This window comes from Leopardus geoffroyi, chromosome B3 (genome assembly GCF_018350155.1).
Source record: "Leopardus geoffroyi isolate Oge1 chromosome B3, O.geoffroyi_Oge1_pat1.0, whole genome shotgun sequence".
NCBI classification, from domain to species: Eukaryota; Metazoa; Chordata; class Mammalia; order Carnivora; family Felidae; genus Leopardus; species Leopardus geoffroyi.
In genome coordinates this window covers 55,378,116-55,405,087 of record NC_059337.1, presented here as the reverse complement: position 1 = coordinate 55,405,087, position 26,972 = coordinate 55,378,116, and the positions used below count along the sequence as shown (strand labels likewise).

Here is a 26,972-nt window from a genome sequence, read left to right as displayed (position 1 = left end):
TTCCTCTCCTACATGCCACCAGGGCAATACACGTTCTTCCTTTTTCATTCACTTGAAGACCTCCTTTTTTTTTTTTTTAAGTTTTACTTTTTTAAGTAATCTCTACACCCAACATGGGGCTCAAACTATGACCCCAAGATCGAGAGTCATGTGCTCTACTAACTGAGACAGCCAGGTGCCCCTTAAAGACCCACTGTTATCTGTTATCCAACTCAACATTCTTGAGTGGGATGGGGATCCCCATTTAGAAATAACAATAGTCCAGGGTGCCTGGATGGCTCAGGTTAATTGTCCAACTCTTGGAATCGGCTCAGGTTGTGATCTCACAGTTTCATGAGTTCAAGCCCTACACCAGGCTCTGCACTACCAGCGTAGAGCCTGCTTGGGATTCTCTCTCTCCCTTTCTCTCTGCTGCTTCCCCATTCACGCTGTCTTGTCTCTCTTAAAATAAATAAATAAACTTAAAAAATAAAACATTAGAAATAATAACAGTACAACCCCAGCCTCTTTACCATCTTACACAAGTGGCAAGAACTAACCGAAGTTTTTCTCTAAATCTCAAGTATGCAGCTACCAAATAAGGTTAATGTTCATTAGACGAGGAATCTAAGGACAAAGGACTTAACCACACTCTTGCAAACAACTAAGCATGTTAGCCCAGGGGATGGGTTTCCTTAGGCATTACAACTACTTTTTGACATGATCCATTTTCATAAGGATCCCTTGCCTTTCCTTATGACCAACATAAACCCATCAGTTAACAAAAGATGAGTTTGAAGGAAAAGGGATTGATTTGTATCAGGTCCATCCATAAACAGACTGAATTTTGGCGCTCTGTTCACAAGTGGAAGAATTCTTATAGTCATGTGAAATATGAAAGAGAAGGAGGAAATCATTTAGCAAGGAACCCTGGTATGTTTTCTGACTCCTCAATATGTGAGAATGTGTGTTTAACAACCTATTTCCAAGAAAGGGCCCAAATGCAAACGAGCAGAGGGAATCCGTCCAAGGGCAAATTAATTAGACACTCTTGTCTAGAATTCTGTCAGATGTTCAAAAATTTCTATACAAAGTCAGAACTGCTGACAAAAAAAGAAAGAAAGAAAGAAAGAAAGAAAGAAAGAAAGAAAGAAAGAAAGAAAGAAAGAAAGGAGGAAAAGAAAAATGGCTTGCACATTCTTGTAAGATTCCTGAAAGGTTTTCAAAAGGTTAAAAAGAAAAGTTTATTTTGTTATTTAGGGTTTATTTTTTTCCTGGGAAGTGAGTAAAGCAGAGAAGATACCTGGTTGGTTGTTTGTTTTTATATTTTTGTTTTCTTATAAACTTTGATTGTATTGGTGACAGGGCGATTTACCCCAAAGAGATGAGAGAGATTAGGTAATTTGAGCATTTTTAATGGCAAACAGAAAAATAACTGTTATCTGTTTAAACTATTCCTTATTGAAAGCGCTCTTATTTCTACAGCCTGTGAATGAAAACGAAGCAACCACAACTTCCTAGGCTTTATTGCCAATCAGTTAACCAGAGGTTGGTATGTTAGGGTGCAGGGTATAGGAACTCTACCAAAGCATTGCCTAAATTAAAATAATGTATGCTTTTATTACACGTTCCCAGATGCTTAGTAGTTTAATATCTCTTAAAGGTCGACTCTCATTAGAATCAAAGTGTAAATCATTAAAAGAAAATGAAAAACAAGATTTTCAGTTTCTCAAGAGAAATTGCACTCGGAAGAAAAACAACAACAAATAAGAATCCTTTGTACTGAATGAGCATTATGTTGCTGCAGGGCCTGAAGCCAAGGGAAGGGAACGCTCACTTGGACAGCAAAGGCCATGGCTCCTCTCAGAGGTGGCCAATCTGAGTCAGCCTGGCCCCAAATCACGTAAGATGGTCTGCCCACAAAGCACCCAGAGGGAACAGTAATGACAGAGTGAGTTGAGGGAGTTCTGGGTGTATGGAAAGGGAGCTTTCTCAGTTTGGGTGCAGATACTGTGTTTACCACCTAGTACCCCTTTACTTCTTTGAACCCATTCCACATGACTCAGGCCTGGCCCCCGAGTGCCCCATTTCTTTGGCCACAGTGATGGGCACGTGACAGGAGCGGTGCCAAAAGAAATGACCAACAGGAAGGAGACAAGGCCTGTTCACCAGAGCTACCAATAAAAAAATACAAACTTCTCTGGAGGAGTTGAGGGGGCCGTATGAATAAGAGATCACACTCAGTTAAGTTTATTTCCCAATAACGGTAACACAATTTGAGGGTAAGGGAAATTTAAAAATCAAAACCTTATCAGCACACTGTCTTTAGGTATAACCAGACCTCCAGAGGCAAAGTGAATTTCCATTAAAATGATATTTTCAAAATGTTTGAAGTTCAAGTTTGCCCCCTTTCCTTCTGAAGTAATCGGTTCCAAAATGAGAAAGTTGAGACTGTGGTCTCCAGATACCAATGGTTGTTTAACTTTTGGCTTTGGCCATAAAAATCCAGCCTCTTTGTATGACTCCAACCCCTCCATAACAGCATTATAATCATCCTCATCACCATAGTGAAACACATAAAATACTATACTAGGAACTTGAAGGGTATTATCTCCCTGAATGTTAGAACAACCCAGAAAGGTGAGCATTATAATCTCATTTTACAAGTGAAGAAATTGAGAGTCAAGTAGATCAAGCCACTTGTCTGGGGTTCTTTACTAGTAGGTGGTGGAGCCAGGATTTGCCTCCAGGCATGTCTATGTCCACACTTCCACGCCTCCCTAAAAACATGGCCAATGGTTATTAGCGTTCATTGAAAATGACTCCGCGCTCCTTTAAAATACAGTCTCACAAGCAATCCCACTGTACCCAGCTACCCACAACCAGGCTCAAATAGGAAACAGTGTGAGGTAATTATAACGTATACCCCAGCCACTAGCTCCGGGTTTTCATGACTGAGCTGCCAAATCACTTCTAGCCAACTCTTCAGGAAATGTTCAGACACTTTCTCAGATTCCAGCTAAAACATCAACGATGTGGCCCTAGGGAGTATAGAGCTCACAGGGTGGTAATGGGATATAAAATTTGCAAACTTGAGGTCAGTGGCCTAAACTCTGGGGTGTGAAGCAGCAGCAGTCCATGATAGATTAAAAACTATTTGTCGACTTGAACGTTGCATATCAAGTCCCTCCTTGTAAAGCACTTGCCCACATCGCCTTAGACATTAACCCCATCAGTAAGAGGAGAGAAAGATACTCCAGATGTAGTTCTGCCTAGAACCATTGCAAAGACTATAATATCAACAGACTTGAGATGGGGTGTTCATTCGGAGAGTTAAACATTAGGTCTCGTTCAAATGCAGTTAACGCTCAAAAATAGTTGTCACTTGGCTTAGGCAGATGTTCTAAAATTATTGGGATAGATGATACAGAAGAAAGAACAAGAATTTAAGATTTGTGTTTCTTCATCTGCATGTTTCTTAATATAATGTAAAGTATAAATGAGTAGTTTAGACAACTGAGTCAGGCAAGTTAGAAGATAAGAGTCAGAGCTTACAGACCTAAAGTTGCTATGGCCTGTCCCAGGACATTTGACATTCTAATTGCCAGTTTCAAGTGTGAGTGGGGTGCTGGTGGTAGGAGGTGGTGCTGCTCTTCAGATTCCCAGAGAAGGCTCCCCCTTCTTATTCTCCCACCCCCTACCTGGCTGCTCTCACTGGCCACTACCCCAATGGAAAGCCGCATCCTACTCAACCATGCCTAGTATGGAGGCTTCTGTTGACTGCAAGGTAACACTGAAGAGCTAAATTTCTAGTGCCCACCTTCCCATCAGGATTGACCACTGAGAGGCTGATGGCACTGCCTAAGGCCAAATAAACAAGAACAAGGCAAATGTCCTTGCCTACATAGTGCAGGAAGTGTGCTTATTTGAAGCACAGGTGAGGACTTCAAGACACCAATCACCCTTTCTAAGATATGAAGACAAAGAGGAGGTATAATCTTGTACCCAACAGTATACTTCTACTTAAATTTCTCTTGCCACTGTGTGGCTCAGCTTCCACACCTAGGAAGTACGGAAGAAAATAAGTACCTTGAGCACTTTTTAATGAACTTTCTCTGGGCTTTGGTTTCAGCATCTGTAAGTTTCTAGACTTGGTCCCACTATGACACTAAGTTATAGTATTTTTGTAAAGAGAGATGGTCTGACTATAAAGGAAGATCTGAGTCATAATTAACTATGCCAAAAAAAAAAAAAAAACCTTTCAAATAAGAAGAGTCTTTAAAAGTTACCCATCAAAGGCACCAACCTATTAGACTCTGATTATACAATCTTATAAATTAGTACCAATGGGTAGGAGAAATGGTGAACAATAAACCACTATCCATAGGAAAAGGGGGATGCACCAAACTTTACATGGCACCATACACAGAAGTTCATCATACATGATGGTTTAACCTGCTTTTCCACTGAATCCCTCTAAAGTTTTTGCAGGGATCTTTTCTGACATCCAAGTGTCTTTCTTTTTATGGTCTAGCTCGTCCAGAAGCCCTCAGTCCCCTGAGGAGGCTAGTTAAGGCCACAGGTCACCTGGAATGAGGGGGCTGTCATTCATACCTGTAAGAATGCAGCACCTGCTCTGTCCAGCCCAGATGCCTGGCTGATAGCACTCTCCACCCTAGAATTTTCTCCCAATTGTCACCTCCCACCTCCTTTAATCCTTCTCCTTCCCTCTCCTAACAAAATCGTTATCTCTGCTTTTTCTTTTCAAACATCCCAAGACTGCCAAGTAAAAATTTTAAATTTTACTTAGAATTTATTTTTCTGAATGTTTTAACCCTTATTTAATATCTCTATCATTTCTATTTATAGCTCAGCTTCTGAAGTTACCTGCAAAGAGAGGAAAAGGAAGATGAGATGAGATGGTGATGATTGATGATGATGATGATGATGATGATGATGATGATGATGGAGGAGGAAGAAAGGAAGAAGGAGGAGGAGGATGAAGAAAAGAAGGAGAAACTGTTGATGATAAAGAAGAAAAAAGAGGAAGGAGGCAAAGGAGAAGAAACAGAAAAACAAAAGAAAACAAACCCTGTCTCTGGAATACATTCCCTTGATTAATAGAGATATTCCTATACTTCAGTTCAAAACCACGAACTTAACAGCAGACATAATGTGTCCATAGGGCCCACATAAATCCTGTATCCCAACACTAACATCATAAAATGGTTGTACTATATTTGGACTTAGATGTGTTTGGATACTTATATTTGAATGTAAGTATGACTGATGGTCTAGGAATTCACAACCCTTCAACAAAACACTGAACCAAATCACTTGTCTCAGGGAGCAGCTCTCCTAACTCGGAGCCTGCTTACCGTCTGGAATACATCTTCGGCTGGGAATGGTGGAGATAGGGAATTTTCCTCTCTCCCTTCCGCTCGGAAGGGCTGAATAAATAGACTCAGTGATAATTTCAACAACAACAACAAAAAAAAAAAAACACTTGAGAAAGTGGTAAAGTCTCAAGAAATAAAAACTAGGATTCAATATAATAGAGCAGCAGATCTACAATCCAAATTTGACAGTACTCCTCATGTTAATTTTATTTTATTAACGGTGTGACTACTCCATTTACGACAGAAATAACAGAGTTCAGTTCACTATAATACCAACTATTGGCAATTGCATATCTATTTTTATTGGTCAGTTATAATCCCTGATTCCCCCAAAAATGTTTCTGAGGCAAATTACACCAACAGATATAAGAAAAGGAAGCTACTAACAGAAGCTGAAAGCAAACTCTCATACAGAAGGAAGGCAAAATACACAAAATACCTAAGTTAATAAATTAAAGTGATCACGCATTAAATTTGTCCCTGTCTTAAAAGCTAAAGGAAAAGAGGGGGAAACTTTAGGAGTCTGTTAATTCTCATATCTGAAAAAACAAAATTTGCCAGTTGAAGAGGAACTGTAATCTTATTCCTGGGTTGCATGAGTTCTTTAAATGCAGAAGTGTGGGCAAGCTAAGAACAATGTCCTTAACATTAAGCTAACAGATCATGAAGATACATTGTTCATGTAGCATTTTTCATTCGAAGTTACAGCAGCAAAATACAATGCAGTATCTCCAATGGAGAAGTAAGTCAATGGGACTTGATCAAGTTAGAGTTAAAACATCCGATCACCTTCTCAAAAACCTAATCCCTACTGTGGTAGCTAGTATCCAAAGATGTCTCCCCACATTCCTCCCCCCTCTGCAGACACATGCTGGTGCACACATCAAGAGGTAGGGCTTATTAGTCCACGCCCTTGAGTCTGGATGAGGCCTGTGACTTGCATGGATTTCCAGGTCATGCCAGTCCAGGCGAAGTTTGAAGAAAGTCTGGTAGCTTCCATTTTTGTGCTCTTGGAATCCTGAGGTACACTGTGAAAAGTGTGGCTGTGCTGCTGGAGAGTCTATGTGGAGAGGCCACGTGGAGAAGGAGACAATCTGAGACCATACGGAAGAGAACTGACGAACCTAGCCAACACAGATAACACATCTGAGCCCCTCCAGCTAGCCCTCAGTCATTGAAGTCAGCTCCGTAGTCAACTCGTGGGGCTAAAGCATGTGACCAGAGGTCAAAAGGTTATTGTTCAACATCCAGGCGCAATAGACACTTAACCCTGAGCAAGGCCTGATAACTTCACCTGGCGCTTAGTTTCTCCATTTGAAAAAGCACACTCAGTGGCTCCATCCCCAGGGACAGGCCCAGGCAGGAGGCCTCAGAGGAGAGCTTTAAAACTTGGAAAGCACCCAGCAGAGCCTGACAAGTGGCTCTTTGCTTCCTTTATTCCCCTCCTCTGTCCTTAGATTAACCACACCAAAGTAAACAGTACTGCAGGCTCCAGTCTACAGAACCAGAAATACACGTGAAGAAGTCATCTCGCTCACTCCAGCCCCATCAGACACTGTGGGAAGCAGAAACAAGATTCCCCACTGTGCCCTGTCCAAATTCCTGGCCTGCAGAATCATAAGAAATAATAAAATTGTTGTTGTTTTAAGCCACTAAGTTTGGGGTAACTTGTTACATAGCAATAAGAAAATCAAAACACTCACAAATGAAACTAGCTTGTTTCCTTATAGTAGAGGAACTAGGGATGGTTTGTTTCTCTTTAGTTTTTTATTAACGGTGCTATATCGTTTTTATGTATAGTAAGTTTTAAGGCGCATGGAGGTGGGGGCACCCTAGGTGTGTCCTCCCCTTTGCCTCTCCTCCTGACCAACCAAGTGGCCAAGTACTGCTCATGCTACTTCTAGAACGTCACATGAGCCTTCTCTTCCCCCACCTCCACTGCTCAGGCCATCAATCACTCTCACCCTGACCCCTCTACTAGTCTCCTAGTCCCCCTGACTCTGGCCTCCCTACCTCTAAGCCACACACCTTTCACACATCCACCAGCGCAGCAAAGATCTCATCACGCTCCCATCTTAGAATCCCATACTAGTTCACCATCCTCACCTTTCACAGCAATCAGATAGTAACGTTTTGTGCCCTTTAGTCCCTCTCCCACTCCTGACGGTGTCACCATCTACGGACAAGCACAGGTAGTTGCATACTGCACAAATCCAGGGGGCACTACGTTCCTGGGCTACACTATGAAGTGTTCCCCTCGAAGGTGTGCAATGCAATCCCTGCCCAACTATACTCGATGTCCCTCAGTCCCTTCACACGTTCCCTTCATAGCTTTCTCACTCAACTTTTTTCCTTATTTCTCTCCTCTATTTCCTCCAAGCTCTAATGTATGTAATTTACCTTACCAGTCAATCAAAACTGGTCAGTCAAAAATTGTCTATTGAACACTAACCACATACCCAGCTCCTCAGTATCCCTAGTGATAAAGAAAACAAACAAGAACTCTGCCTTCCAGAAGTTCTCAGTCCTAGTAGACAGTCACTTGTTTATCACATAGACGAGAGGTCGGCAAATTTTTTCTGTAAAGGACCAAGTCGCAAATAATTTAGTTTTGCCAGCCACACATTGTCGTAACTACTCCACTCTGCAGCTGCATCAGGAAAACAGACGTCGATGATATACAAACAAATGGGCACGGCTTTGTTTCAATAAAATCTCATTTACACAAACAGGGCTTGGGTCACTGTTTGCCAACCCCTACCGACTTTCACAGTGAAGTCTTTTCTGATGAATCCTATTCCCACAGTGATGCTTCCCTTGGCATATGACTGCATTTGCCTTCATTAGATGCTGAGTCTCTCCCACAGCAATGATAGGGAAGATTCTGGGGAAAGGAAAGTATCAAGAGTATGGGAGAAAGAAATAAACTTACCAGGTATAAGATTTATTATAATTGAGAAGCAGTAAAATACACTGGTTAAGAGCACTGACTGTGAGGCCAGATTTCCCAACTCCGTCTCTTACTAGTTTATGTCCCCAGAGGAATTACTGAAACTCTGTATCCCTCAGTCTCCTCATCTATTAAATGGGCAAGCAGGTATAATCTTTCTCATAAAGAAGTTATACATTAAATGAATTAATGTATGTAAAGTGCAAACCTCAGTGATATACCAGAGCTTGCTAATATTTACCATTATTACTGCAATCTCCTGTAAAAATTACATTATATTAATGGCTTTGAGCTTAAAGGCAACCATGGTAAAAAACGAAACATAAAAAATTAAATAATTTATCATGTTGGTAAAAAACTTAACACACATTACAGTTTCCACTGAAAAGAGAAACATCTCTTCCAACTCTATTCTGACAAATTTTTCACATAGGACATGAGAACAAAAGATTCTGAATGACATCATGAGGAACGTGTCCCATTCAGAACCATGGGCAATGCAGGACAGTACCTGTGATGGTTACCTACCACCCTTAGTAAAAGTTCAAGGTATAATATAATATAATATAATATAATATAATATAATATAATATATTAATATAAATTAATATAATACTAAAATATATGTGCGTCTAAAGACCTCACCAACTCTGACATTCTATTCCTTCTGTGTTTTATTAGTGTCTTTGTAGAAATGTTAGGGAAAGTTTCTTGTTTGACAAATTTTAGTGTATTATTAAATATACTTGGGATGTGTGAACTAGCACGAAGAATATTAGGAATTTTAAGTGGAATTTTACCAAAGTCTTAGTCCTACATTTTTGATCAGTGGAATGAAAAACCAAAACCATAACTAAAATTAATGGAGAAAGAAAACTTAATATTAAGAATTTGTCCTTAAAATTTAACCTTTGTGTGCCTCGGCTCTCAAGCCATAAAAGCTAATAAAAGGACCCATCCAACAGAAATGCTGTGAGCATCAAATGAGTTATCAGATGGAAAACACTGAGAGCAGCGCCTGGGACATAAATGTCATCTAGAAGTCACCTACTAGTGCTATAATTGCTGTTGTTATTTCTGGGTTTTTTAAGGTGTTATTTATTTATTTATTTTGTGGGGGGCAGTGGCAGAAGGAGGGAGAGACAGAATCCCAAGCAGGCTCCGCACTGTCAGCACAGAGCCTGATGCGAGGCTCGATCTCATGGATCATACGATCATGACCTGAGCCAAAATCAAGAGTTGGATGGTTAACCAACTGAGCTACCCAGGCATCCTGCTGTTATTTGTTTTTACTTAATCCTACCCCCCATGCCCTCTGCTACCTTCCCACTGACTCCTGGTCCTTCCCATAATGGATTTGAATTTTCCTACCAAATATGAAGCTCCTGCAGGCTACAGGCTGGATGTCTCTGCATTCCACAGAGCTAAATTCAGGCTGGCCTTCAATCAAGGCTTCCTGAATTAATGAACTCTTTGAAATCCCATCTAATGATCAGTTAGTGTTAAAATCTTATGATAGGAGTCCTGCCTTTGATGATTTTATAATCTGATGGGAAAATGAAACTTAACAACGGCTGCCATATAACTCCGGCCTGATTTCAGCCTTCTTAAAAAAAAATTTCATGGAAAAAAATTCTAAGTTGCATCAGTAGGGCCCATTTGTGGGACTGGTTTCTAGATGCAAAGAAATTGTTAATATAGTTTCCTTCTATTTCCAAAAAATATTTGAAATCTTATATTCATATCAAAAACAAAGGTTAAACTTCACAAATTGGTTGTTTGGTTTATTGAAGGGAAAAGCAAACAAAGTCTGGGTAAATACCCTAATAATCTGTTCAGTATTTTGCTTGATAAGCGTCATTGGCCTAAAAATATAATCTTTTTAATCATCAGCCACACAAGACAACAAAGGAATATTTCAATGATCTTTAGAATTCCTAATAAGCTTGGAGGGATGTCTGCACTTCCTTTTCCATCAGCCTGGACCTCATCTCACGGTAGGCTGATATATGTTTTAGTTAACACGCAATACCAACAACTTACGCATTTTTGTAAACAACCTCTATGTCTTAAATGCTACAAAATGAGTCATAACATAAATCAGTATTTTGTGTCCATCTTCTAATTTAAAATGTGGAGTTGCTAAAAACTTCTATTTAAAAATATCTTTTTTTTAAAGGTATTGCAATGTTTTAGCTTAACCTTTTCAATAAATACAAAGACAAACCATACCACTGCAGGAGTCTTTTCCCCATATTATTAGCCTACCTGACTTCAGATGAAGTCTTAAAGTCGTCTTTGTAAAGTAAATGGACTTTATAAAGTCTACAGAACTTTGTGTCCCCTGTTAAAGTTCTTTATTTGCATAACAGACTTCAGTGTAATTAATCCCTTGGAGTTTGCCAGCACATAACCTACCCTGTGTACCAACTGTCCCGTGTGGATTTTTCTGGTAACAAGACCTCTGGAAAAAATAAACAAACAAAGACAAAAAAAGTACGCAATAGGGGACAAATTATGTGAAATACACCCAGTGTCATACACTTATAAACCAGGCAACAAGGATAGAAATTCTCAATCTGTCTTATCAGATTTGGGAAAAATGGGTTTCACTCTAAAGACTTTTTTCCCCTTTGACAGGAAACTGCAATATTTCCTTATTTGAGAGCTAAAGCAAAAGGCAATATTAATAATATTTATTATATGTAACACATAACATAATAATATATATTATAATACAATATATTATAATATAAATCTATAAATATGATAATATATTATATATAATATATATGCATTATATATAACATATAAATATTTATTTATTAGGATAAATGGTTCCTAACTACTGCTATTCAAGTAGAGCTGTGTGTTTTTTTAAATCAAATAGTCTCCCACACATTTGGCCTAATCACAGAAGTTAAGAATTCAGCTGAGAAACATTCTTGTGAACTGAAATTCGAACAATAAATCTAGGATTTTATTGTTTCTCATAAAGTCGCTTCACACATGTTAAGCAGTGCCCCAGTCAAAGGAAAACTACTATACATGTATTATTTGAAAACATTTTTGAAGCTTCCAAAATTCTCCTTTCAAAATAGAGAAAAATGTGATTTTTGCAGAGTGAATGGGGACCACACTCATTCCATAAAAAAAGGATTTCCTGTAAAAACAGAAATTGGCAATTTCGTCTAAGAAAACACAGCGAAAGCTGGGAAGAAACTTGAGGATGCTTAAATTTCCACTGTGGAACAACTTCTGTTGCCCAGTGGGAAGGGGAAAACACACACACACACACACACACACACACACACACACACACAAACACCTGCAACAGGATGGAAGAGAAGAAGACAAGCTAGAACTACAGTCTTTAAGGGGAAAAGTTAGGCACATCCCCAGTCTGTGAGGCGGGGTGCGAACAGGAAAGGGATACATATCCCAAGAAGATGACCAAGGCAAATTCCGTAGTCACCTGTCACATCCAAGAAAGACAAGGAGGTACTGGTGGAAGAGACGAGATGAGTGCACAGTGGACACTGGTGAGTTTAAAGCACATTTTAACCAGAGGAAATATTAGTGAGGTGCTGAAAGTTGCTGCCACCAACTGGGCATCAGGCAGACTTGGGGTTACAAATCACTTTCACTTCAGAAATTGTGCATTTCCATCAAAATGGTCAACAGGTTTTACTGCAGTCAAAGAGGTTAGTTTTGAAGCTGGCAATATTTTAACTAGCAAAAAATAGAAATTTTAAGCAATAACTGGAAAAACGTTACCCACAAATGCTTTTCCTGATGATTTATACAGCAGGGCATGGTTAAAAGACTTATTCATGGGAGACTAAGAGCCATAAGCAGAGAAAATACCTTTTAAATGCTATTCAAATTTAAACGCAGAATTGGTACTTATTTAAAATCTACGGGAAAACCTTTTCTCCAGAAGTTCTACTTTTATTAACTTATACCACATATAAATTTACACATGTACACACATAGGCATGTAGGAGAATTTGGGAATAGCAAAAAAAAAAAAAAAAAGAATAATATAATCCAGAGAGCCATCATTAGGGAACTGTTCCAGCCATGTATGGTATTCTTTGCACCAAGAGAAGGCACAAGGTAGATCCATATGAATTAACAGATGGAGGCACTAAAGATATATAGAAGTGAGCAAGGTTCAGAACAGTATATACAGTATATGGCATGTATTAAATAGGATACACAGTATACATATACGTATATGTATGTACGTGTATAAAAATATATATCTCAATATGCATATATATGCCTATAATAGTTTTACAAAAATGGTGTCTGAGAGGTAAGAGGGAAAGACTTTTAACTGTAAATCCTTTTAAATTATTACTTTTTTACCTCCCCATATATCTATATATCTATCTATATATCTATATATACCTATACAACCTTATAGATAACATGAGAAGCCTAAAAATAAAAACCTTTATATTAGTATGATATATTACACAGCAAATGTTAACTATAATTATTTTTCAAATCTTTATGTAAAGTCTTATAGATAACATGAGAAGGAGGCACACTCATAATCACTGTTCTATTAATAACATGTTTTTAGGAAGGCTCTATGAATAGCTTGCAATAGAGTAACATCTATGTTAGTAACCAAATACTATGAAGAACACAGAGAGGAGTTGCCCTGTAATTGTAAAAAAAAAAAAAAAAAAAAAAAAAAGGAAAACCCAAGAGAAGTAAGTGGCAGTATGAGTAAATCTATGGACATTCTGTTAAGCAACAAAGTAAAGCTCAGTTTCTGTTTTCACATTGAGTTTGTGCCTCCCAAGGAAACAGGCTGGTTGGTGTTAGCACAGAGATGAGACAAATGTCTGGCTGGGCCTGATGTCTCCCTGCAGACTTTCATCCACAAATTTAAACCCCACTTCCTTTCTTCCTATAGGAGCAATGCCATCGAGCTGAGCTATTATGATAATATATATAGCAGAGTGTTTTTTTTTTTTTAAGGAAAAATACTAGACTAAATCAGGTCCTTTTGAGAACATATGAAAATCAGAGTTTTAGTCCATGTGTTGAACTTGCCATGGGCCTTGCACAGCAATGAATGTCTGCTGTCTAATCAGAATCAGGCTTAACATGATAAGCAAATTTCCTTTCCAGCACTGTTGGAATCCTGGATTTATTTTCCACAAAGGCCAAGATGGAACTAAATTAATCATAACTATTTCCCGGGGCCAGAAAATCGTGCATATTTTACCGCAGCCGAAGTGCTTGGCCCTGGCAATCACCTTGGCCCTGGTCTAGACCAAGACTCAAAAACTGGTCCATTCAGTTTACTGCACTTTTTTCTTCCTGCACCTAGGCCATACAAACACAAATTTTATTACATATATCTCATTAAAATATCCCATAACAAAAAGGAATAAAGGAAACGTTCAGCCGCATATCAGATTGGACACCATCACCTGATGACTCGGGATCATATAATCAAGCTACAGAGTTACTCAAAAAGAAGCAACAATGAGAATCAAAAGAACCTCTGTATGTGCATACTGTCTGGGGTCATTTCACAGACTCCTCCAAGGAGATAAAATTTACAGTTTATCCTACTACTTCTATGGGGGCTTGAATTTAAACAATCTCACAAGGACAGATTTTTCGTTCAATCTGAACAATTTTAAGGGAAATATATTCCCACCCTTCTTCAATTCAGGGAACTGACAGTCCTTATACCATCAACCTGCCTAGTGTAAATACTTCCTGCTGAAACATTTCCTGTAATAGGGACTTTAGGAAGCCCGGGAAATGCTCAATTCCATGTACATCGCACATACATCACCGGTTAAAAACACCCGTTTAAGGCCGTCCACATAAGCATGACTTCCCCCAATGAAATGAAGAGCCGTGAGAACCCAAAAGAACCCAAGTTCTCAAAAAAGTTGCCCTGCTCTGCTTCCAGTGCAGACATCACAAAGGCAGTATCAACCAGAAAATTCAGTCCGTAATTTTCATAAGCATAACTCGGTGGAGAACCAACCATTGACTGTGTCTTCTCTGCCTGTCATTAGAATCCCTTCCCCTCCTTGCCCCCTCACCAAAAGAGCATCTGCAAAGGTGCCCACGAGGCCAGCACTTTGCCCTGAACACAACCGGAATTGGCCTGAAGGGAAAGGAATGGGCTTCTCCTCGCCTCTCAGTGGCGGCTCCTCCCCTTCTTCCTCAAAAAACCCTTCTCGCCTCCAAAAATCGGCCTCGACAATGGCCCAAGATTCCTTTTCACCATGACATCTCCTCTGGGGCAGCAATCTTTAAAGCGTTGCAGCAAAGCGGTTTAGCCTCGAACTGGGCGAGGGCCGGACACCCCCTGCACTTCTAAGGTAGCCCCAGGAGATCTTCTCAAGGATCTTTACAGTGTCAAGAATCGGCCCTGTCCGTTCCCTCTGGATCGTGATACTCGGGAGAAGAGGGAGGGGAGACCCACGCCAAAGGAGCTGGCCCGTTCCATTACCCTTTAAGCGCGTCGTGTCCTCCGCCGCCTCTTCTCTTGGCCCGGCTCGCTCTGGTTTCCTTCACGTTCCCAGCCTCCAAATTGGCGTCGGCCCCATGGCTCGTGTAGGACGCTAAGAGCACGGTAAATCCCAGGACGACCTCCAGCAGCCCTCCTCGCCGCATGATGCCGCGCGGCCGCCGGCTCCCGCAGCCTCTCGCCGCGCCCGGGGCTCGATCCGCGGCCGCCGCTGCGCCCTAAAGCGCGCCGCGCCGCCGGGGTCCCGCTCTCCCGCCGCCCGTCCCCCGGGCCGGGCTCCTCCCGCCTTCTCCAGGCGCTGCTCCCACTTCAGGCGGCCCCTGCCAGCTGCAACAGACAAATCGCCGAGGCGGGGGAGACGTTCAGGGCATCGGGATGCTGAAGCCTTGGGGTCCCCATTCCCGAGCCCAGCCCGCGCGCCGCCTGAGCGTGGCGCAGTTACTTTGGGTAAGTGAAGACCGTTTGGTCCACAGCTGGCCGACAAGCCCAGGCCCCCGCCGGCCGCGGCTCCAGCCAGCCTCTCGGCCTCCTGGACGCCGCCTGAAAAGCGCGCCTCAGAGCACCCATGTCCCGAGCGGTTCGAAACCCCGGAGCCGGCTCGCTGGGTTTATTTTTTTTTAATGGCACGAAAGGCGCGCGATGCGCGCTTGAACGCCCCAACTTCCCTGACTGCCCTCTTCGCCAAGCCGCGGGGCTGGAAACCCGCCGCGCCGTCCCTGGCCGGCTCCGGGCGCTGCCACCGCCCCCCGAGCATCTGACGCGGAGCCCGGCACCGGGAGCCCCGGGCCAGGAAGCTGTCAGGCAGGGGAGGGCCGGCGCCAGCTGTGGACGTTCCGGGACAGCCCCTCACCCAGTCCCTGTCCCTGCCCTCGGCGCGGCGCAAACGCAAAAGCCTCCGTGGCTGCAGCTCCAGCCCCCGGTGGCCGCCCGACCCCTGTCGGGACCCTGGCTGCACCCACTGGAGAAGCGGCGGCTCCGGCTCCCGAGGCGGCGGCGGCTGTTCCTCTGTCCTGCCCGCGGCAGCCGCTGCCCCGCTCCGCCCGCAGCTGTCCCAGCTGTGGCCGCCTGTCCGCCTGTGGCACCCACAGTCTCTGCCGCGGCTCCCGCGGCCCCCTCCTTTCCCCACCTCTTCAAGTATCGTCTGCGCAGCGGTTTCTCGCGAGAGAAATACTTTTTTAAAAAAAAGAAAGAAAAAGAAAATGACACCCCCTCCTACATCCCCCTCATCGCCACCCCACCCCTCGGCCCCATCCATCCTCCCTTTCCACTCCCCTTTGCCAGCCACCGCCTCGGCGCGGGGGCCTCCCTCGCTCGCTCGCAGGATTAGCGCAGCTGGGAGGAGACAGAGGTGATCAGGTTCTGCCCGGCCTGGGATTTTTCGTTTTGGGGTGAGGAGCTGGGGGGATGGCAAGAAGTGGAGTAGCGGTTTAGCCCTCTCTGCCGCTGGGAGGTCTAGACCCGAGATTAGCCTCTCCCGTGATCTGGGAAGCCCGGCCGGCGCGGAAAGCTGTGCCACCTGCACCAAGAACGCGCGTTGGAGACGGCGGCACCGGAGGCCCCGGCGACCCCGGCGCGAGAGGAGACGCGTCCTGGCTGCCCGCGCCTCCCCGGCGCCGCCTCACTGCTCCTCTCTGGCCGGGCGCGCAGCGGAGACCCGAGTCCGGGAGGCTAGGGCAGGGCGCGTCGCGGGGCCGCAGCACAGGGAGCTGCACGGGCTGGTGTGCGGGCGTGGAAGGGTTCGCCGCCGCTGGCACATGCCCCCTGGCCGTCGAGAGCCCACTCGAGGCAGCTCTTCTGAGGCTCACTTCAAGGCACGCAGGATGAATCCAAGATGCTCCAAGTGTCTGAGTGCGAGTCCTCTGATTCCGAGGCCTGTGAATGTTGCAAGCTGAGATTTGGGATGGGGGTGGTAAAGGAATGGTCCTCCTGCCCAGCCCACAGCTAAGATTGGGCTTCTCCTAGACAATCCTAGCTCACCTCCCCAGACACACACACACACACACACACACACACACACACACACACACGGCTGCCTTTCCAGGACGAGCAAGGCACAGTGACTTTGGAGAATACAGTATTTACAGCATCCTTATATAGATAAGGCCCAGTGTTCCCTGTACATTATAAAGGCTTCGAAAGGCAGGAAATCGCACTGTGGGCCCTGGCGGCTGGAACTGGAGACCCCAGAAAATCCCCATGTAGCAGCCACAGCTGTCAAGCCAGAAAAAAAAGAACTCAGCACAAACAGGAACCTTGTTGAAGGGGGCTTTCCTTATTCGCAACTGTTGGTGCCTAGATAATAGGGTACAAGGACCTGGGCAAGTTATTTAACTACTTTCCGATTGTAAGATGGAAATAATAATGTTGACCACGCAGAATTATAATGGCGATGGCAAGTGCACTTAAAGACGAAAACAGTGAAACTGTCAAAAATATGAGTCCATTTGAAGTCATAGTCCTCTTAGAAGTATGTGGTCTACTTTAAAGTCTCACCTGTAAAACTTCTCATAGATAATGAATTGGAGGCTTGGTCACACATCCTTGATTGAGTAGAGGATATCATTCATCCAAGATGTATTTACTGAGCACCAGCTATGTACCAATTGGTGCATGATTGAACCTGGCTTCTTGGTGAGCAAGGCAGAAATGTTTGTTTTGTTTTATTTTCCCTCACAAAGCAGAGTCTACAGGGAAACTTAGCTTGAAAAAATAATGACCCAATTGTTAAATGCAATGAGGAAGAAATACTGGATGCTTGCTTGGAGGATATATAACAGAGGTACTTCACCTAGGTTGAGACTGAACAGGGAAAGCTTTCCTGAGGAAATGAGGTTAAGGCGAAACACATAACTCGACTTACGGTAGTAGCTCTCAACCCTGGCTATACAGTAGAATGACCTGAGACCTTAAAATAAATCTGACACCATGACCCAGCCCCAGGAGGTTCTGCCTAAATAGCCGAGAATGGAGACTTAACGTGGGCATTTTTTAAAAGCTCCCTAGGTAGGGAAAGGTAGGGGAGTTTTTCAGACTGGAAAAAGCATCTGTGCAGAGGAACCATGGCTCAGAGAAGCAGGGCTGTTGGAGATCCAGGAAGGGCCCACAATGCTCTGAACTGTTTTGCACCCTCTGGAGAATCTGGAAACTCTGCCTGCTTTCCCTGCACTCCAGCAACATGTGAGACACTGTAATCTCTCTTACAATCTTGTGCTTAGTGACATGTTGTACAGCAGCAACTGAACACAGGCTTTTCTAAGGCTTTTGCCCACAAAACAAAGAGCAAACCCTGGTGCCCTGCAGGCTCCTTTCCAACATTTCTGAACATTTCTATTATGTACTCCTAACTCAACCCCAAAATGCCTTCCAGAGTTTCACCTCTGAGGGAGAGATTTACATTAAAGCTTGCTTCTTGCCTTTGCCCTTCTTTAAAAAAATTTTTTAATGTTTATTGACTGAGAGAGAGAGAAATGTTTATTTCTGAAAGGGAGAGAAAGAAGAGTAGAGGAGGGGCAGAGAGAGAGAGGGAGACACAGAATCCGAAGCAGAGCTGTCAGCACTGAGCCCGACATGGGGCTTGAACCCACAAACTGAGATCATGACCTGAGCCGAACTTGGACACTCAACCTACTGAGCCATCCAAGCGCCCTTGCCTTTGCCCTTTTTGTCCTCCTATTTTTTTTTTTTTTTTTTGGACTCCTCCTTCAGTAGAGCAAGGACTTTCTACTTCCTTTTTATATTGGTTGGGAGCTCTGTGCCCCACAAACTCCCCTTTTTGGGACTAGGTCTCATGGCTTAACCATAGGGATTAAGAGAAAAAAAAAATCCTGATCATTGAAAGAGAAATGCACTTTTAAATAGGTAAGAAATAGTCCCATTATCTAGGCAATCAGCATATATTAGAGCAGCATGTTACCAGTAATAAAATTCAGTATGAAATACAAAAAATCATGTCTTTGCAATAAGATTTTCCTCAATGCCTGCTGATTCAGGAGCCACCTCTCATTAAACTTATCACAGTTTCTAACACTGGTTGTAAAATAAGTCAACAGGCTAGAATTCCCTTTTTCCTCCTCCTCATTTCAAAGAATTCTACCCATCGTAAGTGAACCTGCTCAAATTCCTCAAATTCATGAGGAATTTTTGCTCATGATTCTCTTGTTCAAACTTCATTGCACCCAACTTAATCATTCATTTCATAATGTGTTAATTATAATACATAATTATAGTATGTATCCGTATGTCAAGCACTATGTTAGGCATTGACAACTAGAATATTTATATATTGTTTTGGTGAACTATAATTTTTTTCTGAAATTGTCATAATTATTGTATTCTCTGTCCTGAAAACTTAGAAAAGATAACTACTTTGTTGGCTTTGTTTGATCAGTTAGAATCTTCTGGCATTTTTGCTTCCAGACCACTCCCATTACTTTATATCTACTGAATAAATATCTGTGTCAGCAGTCTCTGTCTATAAGAAAACTAACTCTGGACAATTTAAACAAAAAGAAATTGCTTAAAGTATTATCAGATTATGATATGGCTCATTGAACCTGACTCTGGAATAAAATGGGAACCAATGCAGATCTGGGTAGATGCAGCAGAAACAAATGGAGAACCTATTCAAAGTAATACTGTTTGGGTGAATAAATTCCAACCATTTTGATCCTTCTGCCATCCCTCCTAGGGTTCAAATTCAAGGCTAGGTCCCAATAGGCCTAGCTAGTTTAAGGAACCTGCCCACAACCCTGGTCAGGGGATGATGAACATCTTGATGTATTGTCCTAACAAGATGCATGCCATGACCAAAACACTATTACCAAAAACTGGGGGCACTGATACTTGTCACACACACACACACACACACACACACACACACACACATACACAATGTCCAGATGTCCCCTGCACAATCTCAAGAGCTTTCAAGGATGTTCTGAGTAAACTGAGATAAACCATTTCTAAGAGAATAAGAATACTCTAAAATCAAATTCTAGGTCTTTTAATGAAAACTAAATCATTACTTCATGAAATGAGTTAACTAAAGACTCTCATGTGGCCCTAATTCCTTCCATCGATGGTGGCACATAGATCATTCATAATACAACCAGTTATATCATCAAAAACTATCTTTGGGCACTGGGGTGGCTCAGTCAGTTAACCGTCTGACTTCTGCTTAGGTCATGATTTCATGGTTCATGAGTTCGAGCCTCAGGTCGGGCTCTGTGCTGACAGCTTCGTATTCTGTGTGTGTCTCTCTCTGTCCCTTCCCCACTCATATTCTGACTCTCTCTCTTAAAAATAAACAAACATTTTTAAAATTTTTTAAAAAAACCTAGCTCTGGAGTGTTGAGTGTTATACTGAGTGTTGTAGAATTTTGAAGTTACAAAAATATAATGCATATATGATAGCTAGCAGAAATAATACCTATTTATATCAGAAAACAATACCTAATCTCATACATAATCTCATTTAACCCTGACCACAATTTTATGGTAGATTGCAAAATATTTCCTATCATCTTTCATCAAGAAGTAAAGACTATTTCCCAACCCTTTGAACCTGAGCTGGTCTGTGGCTTCCCTTAACCAATAGAAATATGGTAGGAGTGACATTGTATGACTTCCAAGGCTAAACCTTAAGAGAACTTGCAGCTCCCTCTTTTGCCTTGAGATGTTGGTGCAAACGTTGGCCTGAGATGGCCACACCTTAAAGGAGTAGGGAATGAAAAACTATGTCTTGGCTAAGTTAACACCCTCACCAAGCTGCCAGCTAAATGCAGCTACAAATGTGAGCCCAGTAGATCAACAGAAGAATTTCCCAGTGAACTCACAGAATAAATGTATCATTGTAGTTTTAAGCCTCTTAATTTTCAGGGTGGTCTATTATACAGGAATAGGTAACTAATACAAACTTATGAGGGAAAATACTTCTGCCTCCATTGTTAATAGATGAATAAGCTCATATTCAGAAACGTTAAGAAACTGGCTTACATTCCAAAAACTAGTCTTAGAGGCAGGGCTAGATTCAGAACCATGCCTCTGACAATAAGTCAAGGGTACTTTTCAAGTCATCGCTGCTGCCTCATCCACCTCCCACAGAAACCTCAGTCAAGATCTGGGGTTGATGTAAATGGGAGCCACTCCCGGTATCCATAACACATGGTATTACCCATACTAATACCATGTCTTCTGGGAAGCTGACATTTCATTCCCTGCGCTTCACTGCAGTCTGAATCTACACGGCATCCTATTTGAGAGCACCGTTTACTCCATGCTGCAGTCACTAAGATCTCCCCAGGAAATGGAAAGATCATAACAGCTGCCCTGCCTCTTCCCTCAACTTCCCTGCCTCTCTGCTTTGGTTTCTAGCTCCTGCTCACATCCCGTCCCACGGAACAATTTCTTGTACATAGCGGGTGCTCATTGCATATTTGTGAAATGAACAGATACATACATTAACTTCCTTTCAAGATGGCGATACGATGGCCACTTAAACACCTCACCCTATTCCTCCTTATCGCTCTGTGTATGGAGGAAAGCCTTAAGCCACGTCCCATTGACTGTGCTTTAGTTGTTCCATCTTGCAAGGTAATATGGATGAATGGGTCTTGGCTTTGAAAAAGAAATGAAGGTAGGGTTAAGTTGCCTGCTTGTTGGCAGACTACCTCTATGTATGTCCCATTTCTTTTTATTATTATTATTGTTTAGCTCATTTATTCATCTAACCAATTTCAGTTGAAAGTCAGGCACAATGTGCCAGCCACTATCAGAAGCTGGCTATTCAACTGTGAAGAAGATGCCATATCTGCCTGTAGGAATCACAAGGTCTAGGGCATTGGAGACCCTTATGGTGACAACTACCATTTACTAAGCCTGGAGTATGCAAGCACTATGTTCAGTGGGAAGTTAGTAATGTTATTCCCATTTTACAGTTTTAGAGAATGTGAGGTTTAAGGAAGAGCAGTTTAAAATGACAATGATATTCCTCTTAAGGAAAATTTGTACGTTTGTGTCTATATTTATACTCAGGATCCTAAAATGTACTGCTTCAACATAAAATTCTGGCTTTGTGAGGGGGGCGGAGAGTGAAAAAGAAAAAAAAAAAAAAGCTTAAAATTTGTGCATGCTAGAGAAGGAATACAATTTTTTTCATTTTAATTATTTTCAGAGGTTTTATTTATTGTAGCAATATTTTAGCTACTTAAAGAAAAGTGTATTCTTTGGAAGTATCTTCCTATGATCCCACCTACTAACACAATTTTTTTTTTTTTTTTTTTGCTTCCCTCTCTAGTCTGTGTCCATATGGTGCATTTCACAGAGTCTAACCAAGGTGTATATGTAGTTTTTTGTTTTTTGTTCTGCCAAACAGGGAGGAGAATTTGTTCAACACTGTGGTGTTTAATCTTCACATTTTGCAGACAGGGTTCCTGGGTGAGGCTTGCCGAGTTGTACTTCTGGCAGAAAGCATGTGCAACTGTTAAATTATGTTAGTGAAATAACTTTCATTACCTCAATCCCCCAAAGCAAACAGTTCCTCCCCACCCAAAACAAAAGCTCTGGTTCCCAGACTTCATTTCATTTGTGTTTGCCATGAGTTCTGTGACCCACCCTGGTATTCCCTGTCATTTTTTTCTACCAGACATAACAGATACCAGCCCAACACAGAGGGGAAGAGAGAAAAGGCCTGGACAGCAAGAAAGGACATAACATTGTATCCATCACAAATTAAAAATGCCTTATCTCAGCTACATCCAACAGGATTAACCAAACACCAGCTCTGGGCTCCACACTACGGTAGACCCTGCAAAGGCGATGATAAAGTGTCAGCACTGTCTCCTCCGGGAAAAGTTACACCCTCCCTCAGGAGGGAGACATCAAGTGCCTATAGCAGAAGTCAGCAAACTTTCCATTAAGTGATAGACACTAAACATGTTAGGCTCTGTGGGACAGAGAGGCAAAAGAAAGTAAATTTCCACAAAATTTACTGACAAAAGTTAATATTTATAGACACTGAATTTAAATTTCATGTAATATTCACATGAAACAAAATACTACTCTTCTTTTGAGTTTTTCAACAATCTAAAAATGCAATAGCCATTCTTAGCCTACAGGCTGCATAAAAACAGGCAGTGGGATCAGATTAGCCCCATGGGCCATAGTTTGCCAACCCCTGAGGAATAAGACAAAAGCAAGCACAGAAAATGGCTGGGGATTAACCTGCAAAATGAACGACACCAAGACAGAAGTCCAGAGAGGTGAGAGGTGCGGTGGGGTGGGGTGGGCTTGTCCAGTCAGGAAGACTTAATGGAAGGGATGGGATTTGAGCAGAGCCTTTAAGGGAGGGTAGGATTTGGCTGCATAAAACAGACTGGGAGAACATTCCAGCAGAACCGATGAGCATGAGGCAAAGGCACAGAGGGAGGAAAGATCATGGGCCAAAGGAGCCCTATGAGGTGTTTCCCCATCCTTCACTGTGACACACCTCTAGCTCTCCAAGGCTTCTGTGACACACCCTGGGCCTGGTGCTTATGAAGGGGAGGGGTCCCATGGGCCTGTGGGAGGAGGCCTTTAAATGACCATGATTAATCATATTATATGAATATTTACAGTATTCATCACCCAAACTTGTTGGAAACACTGAGATCCATCAGATCTGTAGTTTAAAATTGATAGAGGACAAACACATGAGGCTTTGTTTCTCTTCATCAGGAGAGTTCCAGGTTTCAATTAGTCACCTATCTTAAGGAAGTTCAATGGACAACAAGCTTTCCTCAGGATCTTAATAATATTCTAATCATACCAGGAAATGCCACATGACCTAACCCAAGTTTCCATGGCCAATCTCAAAGTTTTAATCAAGTTAGGAATGGCAAGTAGCTTTCCTTGGTGACATTTACCTTTTTCTACATGTTTTTGTTTCTACTTGAAACTTGAATTTTCTCTAAGAAGTTAGTAATTCATGGATACTAGTAAATGGTAGATACCTTGAAAAAAATGTTCTTCCTGGATGACTTTATCTATTCCCATGATTTCACCTCCTGCTCATAAAATGCTACTAATTCCCAGATCTGTATCTCCAGCCCAGATACCTCCCTAGAGGTTCAAATTTAGCAGTCCAAGTTCCTGCTGGGTGTCTCCACCTCATCCTCCCACAGGCTGGGCAGCAGCCTCCAAGATCACCCCCAAAGATCTCCACCTCTTGGTACTCACGCCCTGGGGTAATCTCCTTCCCTTGAGTATGGGCTAGACCTAGTGACTCACTTCTAGCAGCTACAGGGTGGCAGAGTTGATGAGATGTCTCTTCTGATATTAAGTTACAGAAAGACTCTGGATTCCATCTTTCTTGCCCTTTCTTGCTCTTCTGCTTGCTCATGTTGCTGGAAGCCAGCTGTTATGTTCTGAGTTGCCCTATGGAGAGACCCTGTGGCAAGGAACTGAGAGACGCTGACAGCAAGGGAAGACCTAAAGCCCTCAGGACAACAGCTCTGGATGAAGCCACTTCTACTAACAACCATGAAGACCTTGGAAGTCTTCAACAGAGACTACAACCCCAGCCAACAACTTGATTGCAGCTGTGAGAGACATGGATCCCAAGACACACAGCTAGGCAATACTCACAATGAGCCACAGAAACTGAGATAATAAATGTGTGGTGTTTGCAGCCACTAAGTTTTGAGGTAATTTATTCCACAAAAATAGATAACTGATGCATCAGCAAACTTCCTAAACCTGTTCCTACCCCTAAATTCTCTGCTTCCGTTGCCAAGATCACCATGCATCCACTCACCTAGGTTGACAATAGGTTTGTCAGACACCCTTCATTGGTGTTTCTTATATCTACAAAAGCTCAAATGCTTTCATATTTTTCAATCACAATAGGTATGACTTAGTAAGCCGAAAATTTGCCTTCTGTTCCATTTGGAAATCAAGCTATTTGTGCAACATAACATGCTGCAGCAGGAACTTGCTGTATTTCGATGTGATTTTCTGCTAGCAACAATATTAATGACATCATACTAGATAACTTTCCACAGATAACCAACCCCTGGGAAGTGTCTAGAGTGATAGAATGGGAGAAGGGAGAGTCTGGGAAACTCTAGAAAACAATGCCTGTAGCTTGAAAGTCAACCACAGAAATAGGGAAAGAACAAGCATGGATTAAAAGACAGACGTGGGTCCTGGTCTGGTCTATGCTACTAATCTGCTGTGTCCTTGGCAACTCACTTGCCTTCCAGGAGCCTCAATTTCCTCTTCAAGAAAATGAGGGGGTTATATTTCAATGAAGAGCAGAACTATGGATGGGTTGAACTAAGAAGCTTGTCAAACTTCAGATTCCTGTCCCTGATACTCACACCATGCTGATTCAGTAGGTCTGAGATGTGGCCTAGGTATCTGTATTTCTAAAGCGACCAGCTCACTGAAGTATATCCAGGTATAGAAATCCTGAATTTGATCCTCTCAAAGGAAATTTACAATACTAATGTTATAATTATTAAGCAGTTTATACTGTATGCAAATTCTACTTTGTATGTACTTTCTAAAACATACAAAAAATTAAAAATTTATAGGATTATTTTGTATGCATGCATATATATGTAAAGGGATTCTGTGCACAATTTCCAAGGTATGTGGGGCGGGGCTTCCCTTACAAAACCAAGGAGCAGTTCTTGGACACCAGCTAGGTATCCTACAATGCAACCCAGTTCTGACATTATCTACCAGAGATAGCATCAGATTCTACAGGTTAAGGACTCAGTCTCACGAGACTGCCCTCCACTTGAGATGCCAATCACATACTCATGTTGTTATCTGTGCTTCTGACTAACCGGCTACAGACTGTAAGTTCCAACAACCCCCTTCTTGGGTTGTAGGTTAAGGACTCACTCATACAAGACTGCCCCCTCCCCTTCAGATGCCAATCCTAAGTCCAGGTTGTCACCTGTACTTCTGACTGAATGGCTATAAATCAGATGTTCCCATGACCCTCCTTGGGTTTAATTCATCTGCTAAAGTAGCTTACAACTCAGAGAAACATTTTACATACCAGATCACAGGTTTATTATAAAGCAGGTAACTTGGGAACAGCCAGATGGAAGAGATGCCTGGGACAGGAGGAAGAGCTTCCATGCCATTTCTGAGTGCACCACTCTCCCTAAATGTCAACAAGTTCACCGATTGGGAAGCTCTCCAAATCCTCTCGTTTTTGTGTTTTTATGGAAGCTTCATTACATAGGCATGATTGACTAATTCACTGGACATTGGTGCTTGATTCAACTTCCAGCCCATCTCTTGTCCCCAAGAATCAGGGGTTGGGACTGAAAGTTCTACCCCTCTGTTCATGGTTGGTTCTGCTGGCAACCAGCCCCCCATCCTTAGGTGATTTCCCAAAGTCACTTCATTAACATAAACCCAATAGTGGTGGAAAGGGACTTGTTATGAATAACAAGACACCTATTTCACCTTTTTGGTTCTGAAGCTTTTCAGGAACTGAGGAAAAGAGGCCCAATATATATAACAAAAGGTGCTCCCATTGCTCTTATCACTCAGGAAATTCCAAGAGTTTTGGGAGTTGTGAGCCAGGAACTGTGGACAAAACTCAAATATATATGAGAAATATATTTTGGTCACCTGAATGACAAAATATATATTTCCTATATATCACGATATTACGTATTTTTCCCATTTTATCTTCTTCCAAAACCCTAATGGATCTTCTTACATAGTCACTAGGACGCATCCACCTCATTGGAATACCCACCAAAGACTATGACAGGTCTGTTGGAATTGGGTGAAGAGAGGCACAAAAGTCCAGAAATACCGAAGACAGACAGGTTAGCACGTGGATTTCTTACATTCACAATACTGCTTGGTATTGCATGGGATAATGAGAAGTAAAAGATTTTGTCCCAAAAGAATTTACAGACTAGATAAGAATGTGTGTGCAGGGGCACGTAAGAGTTAGCCCTTCTTCTCTGAACCTGAAAGCCAATCTCAACAGTGTCACACTGTATCTGTTCAGGCTACCATAACAAAATACCATAGACTGGCTGGCTTGGGTAACAGGCAGGTAACAGTTCTGGAGGCTGGGAAGTCCAAGATCAAAGTGCTAGCCTAATTAGCCACT

General features: G+C 42.3%; 1 protein-coding gene across 2 annotated transcripts in view; it reads right to left on the bottom strand.

Moving 5' to 3' along the window:
* FBN1 (fibrillin 1) overlaps positions 1-15,972 on the bottom strand; it is a 232,220-nt gene extending 216,248 nt beyond the window's left edge. The window contains exons 1-2 of one of the 2 annotated variants that reach the window (XM_045449811.1): positions 15,805-15,972; positions 14,828-15,172 (exon numbers count right to left, since the gene is read on the bottom strand). In XM_045449811.1, the coding sequence (XP_045305767.1) occupies positions 14,828-14,991 (164 nt within the window). In that variant the 5' untranslated portion in view covers positions 14,992-15,172; positions 15,805-15,972. The remainder of the gene's footprint in view (positions 1-14,827; positions 15,173-15,804) is intronic. The other variant, XM_045449810.1, reaches the window with a different exon arrangement.
* Between the last annotated feature and the right edge of the window lie 11,000 nt (positions 15,973-26,972).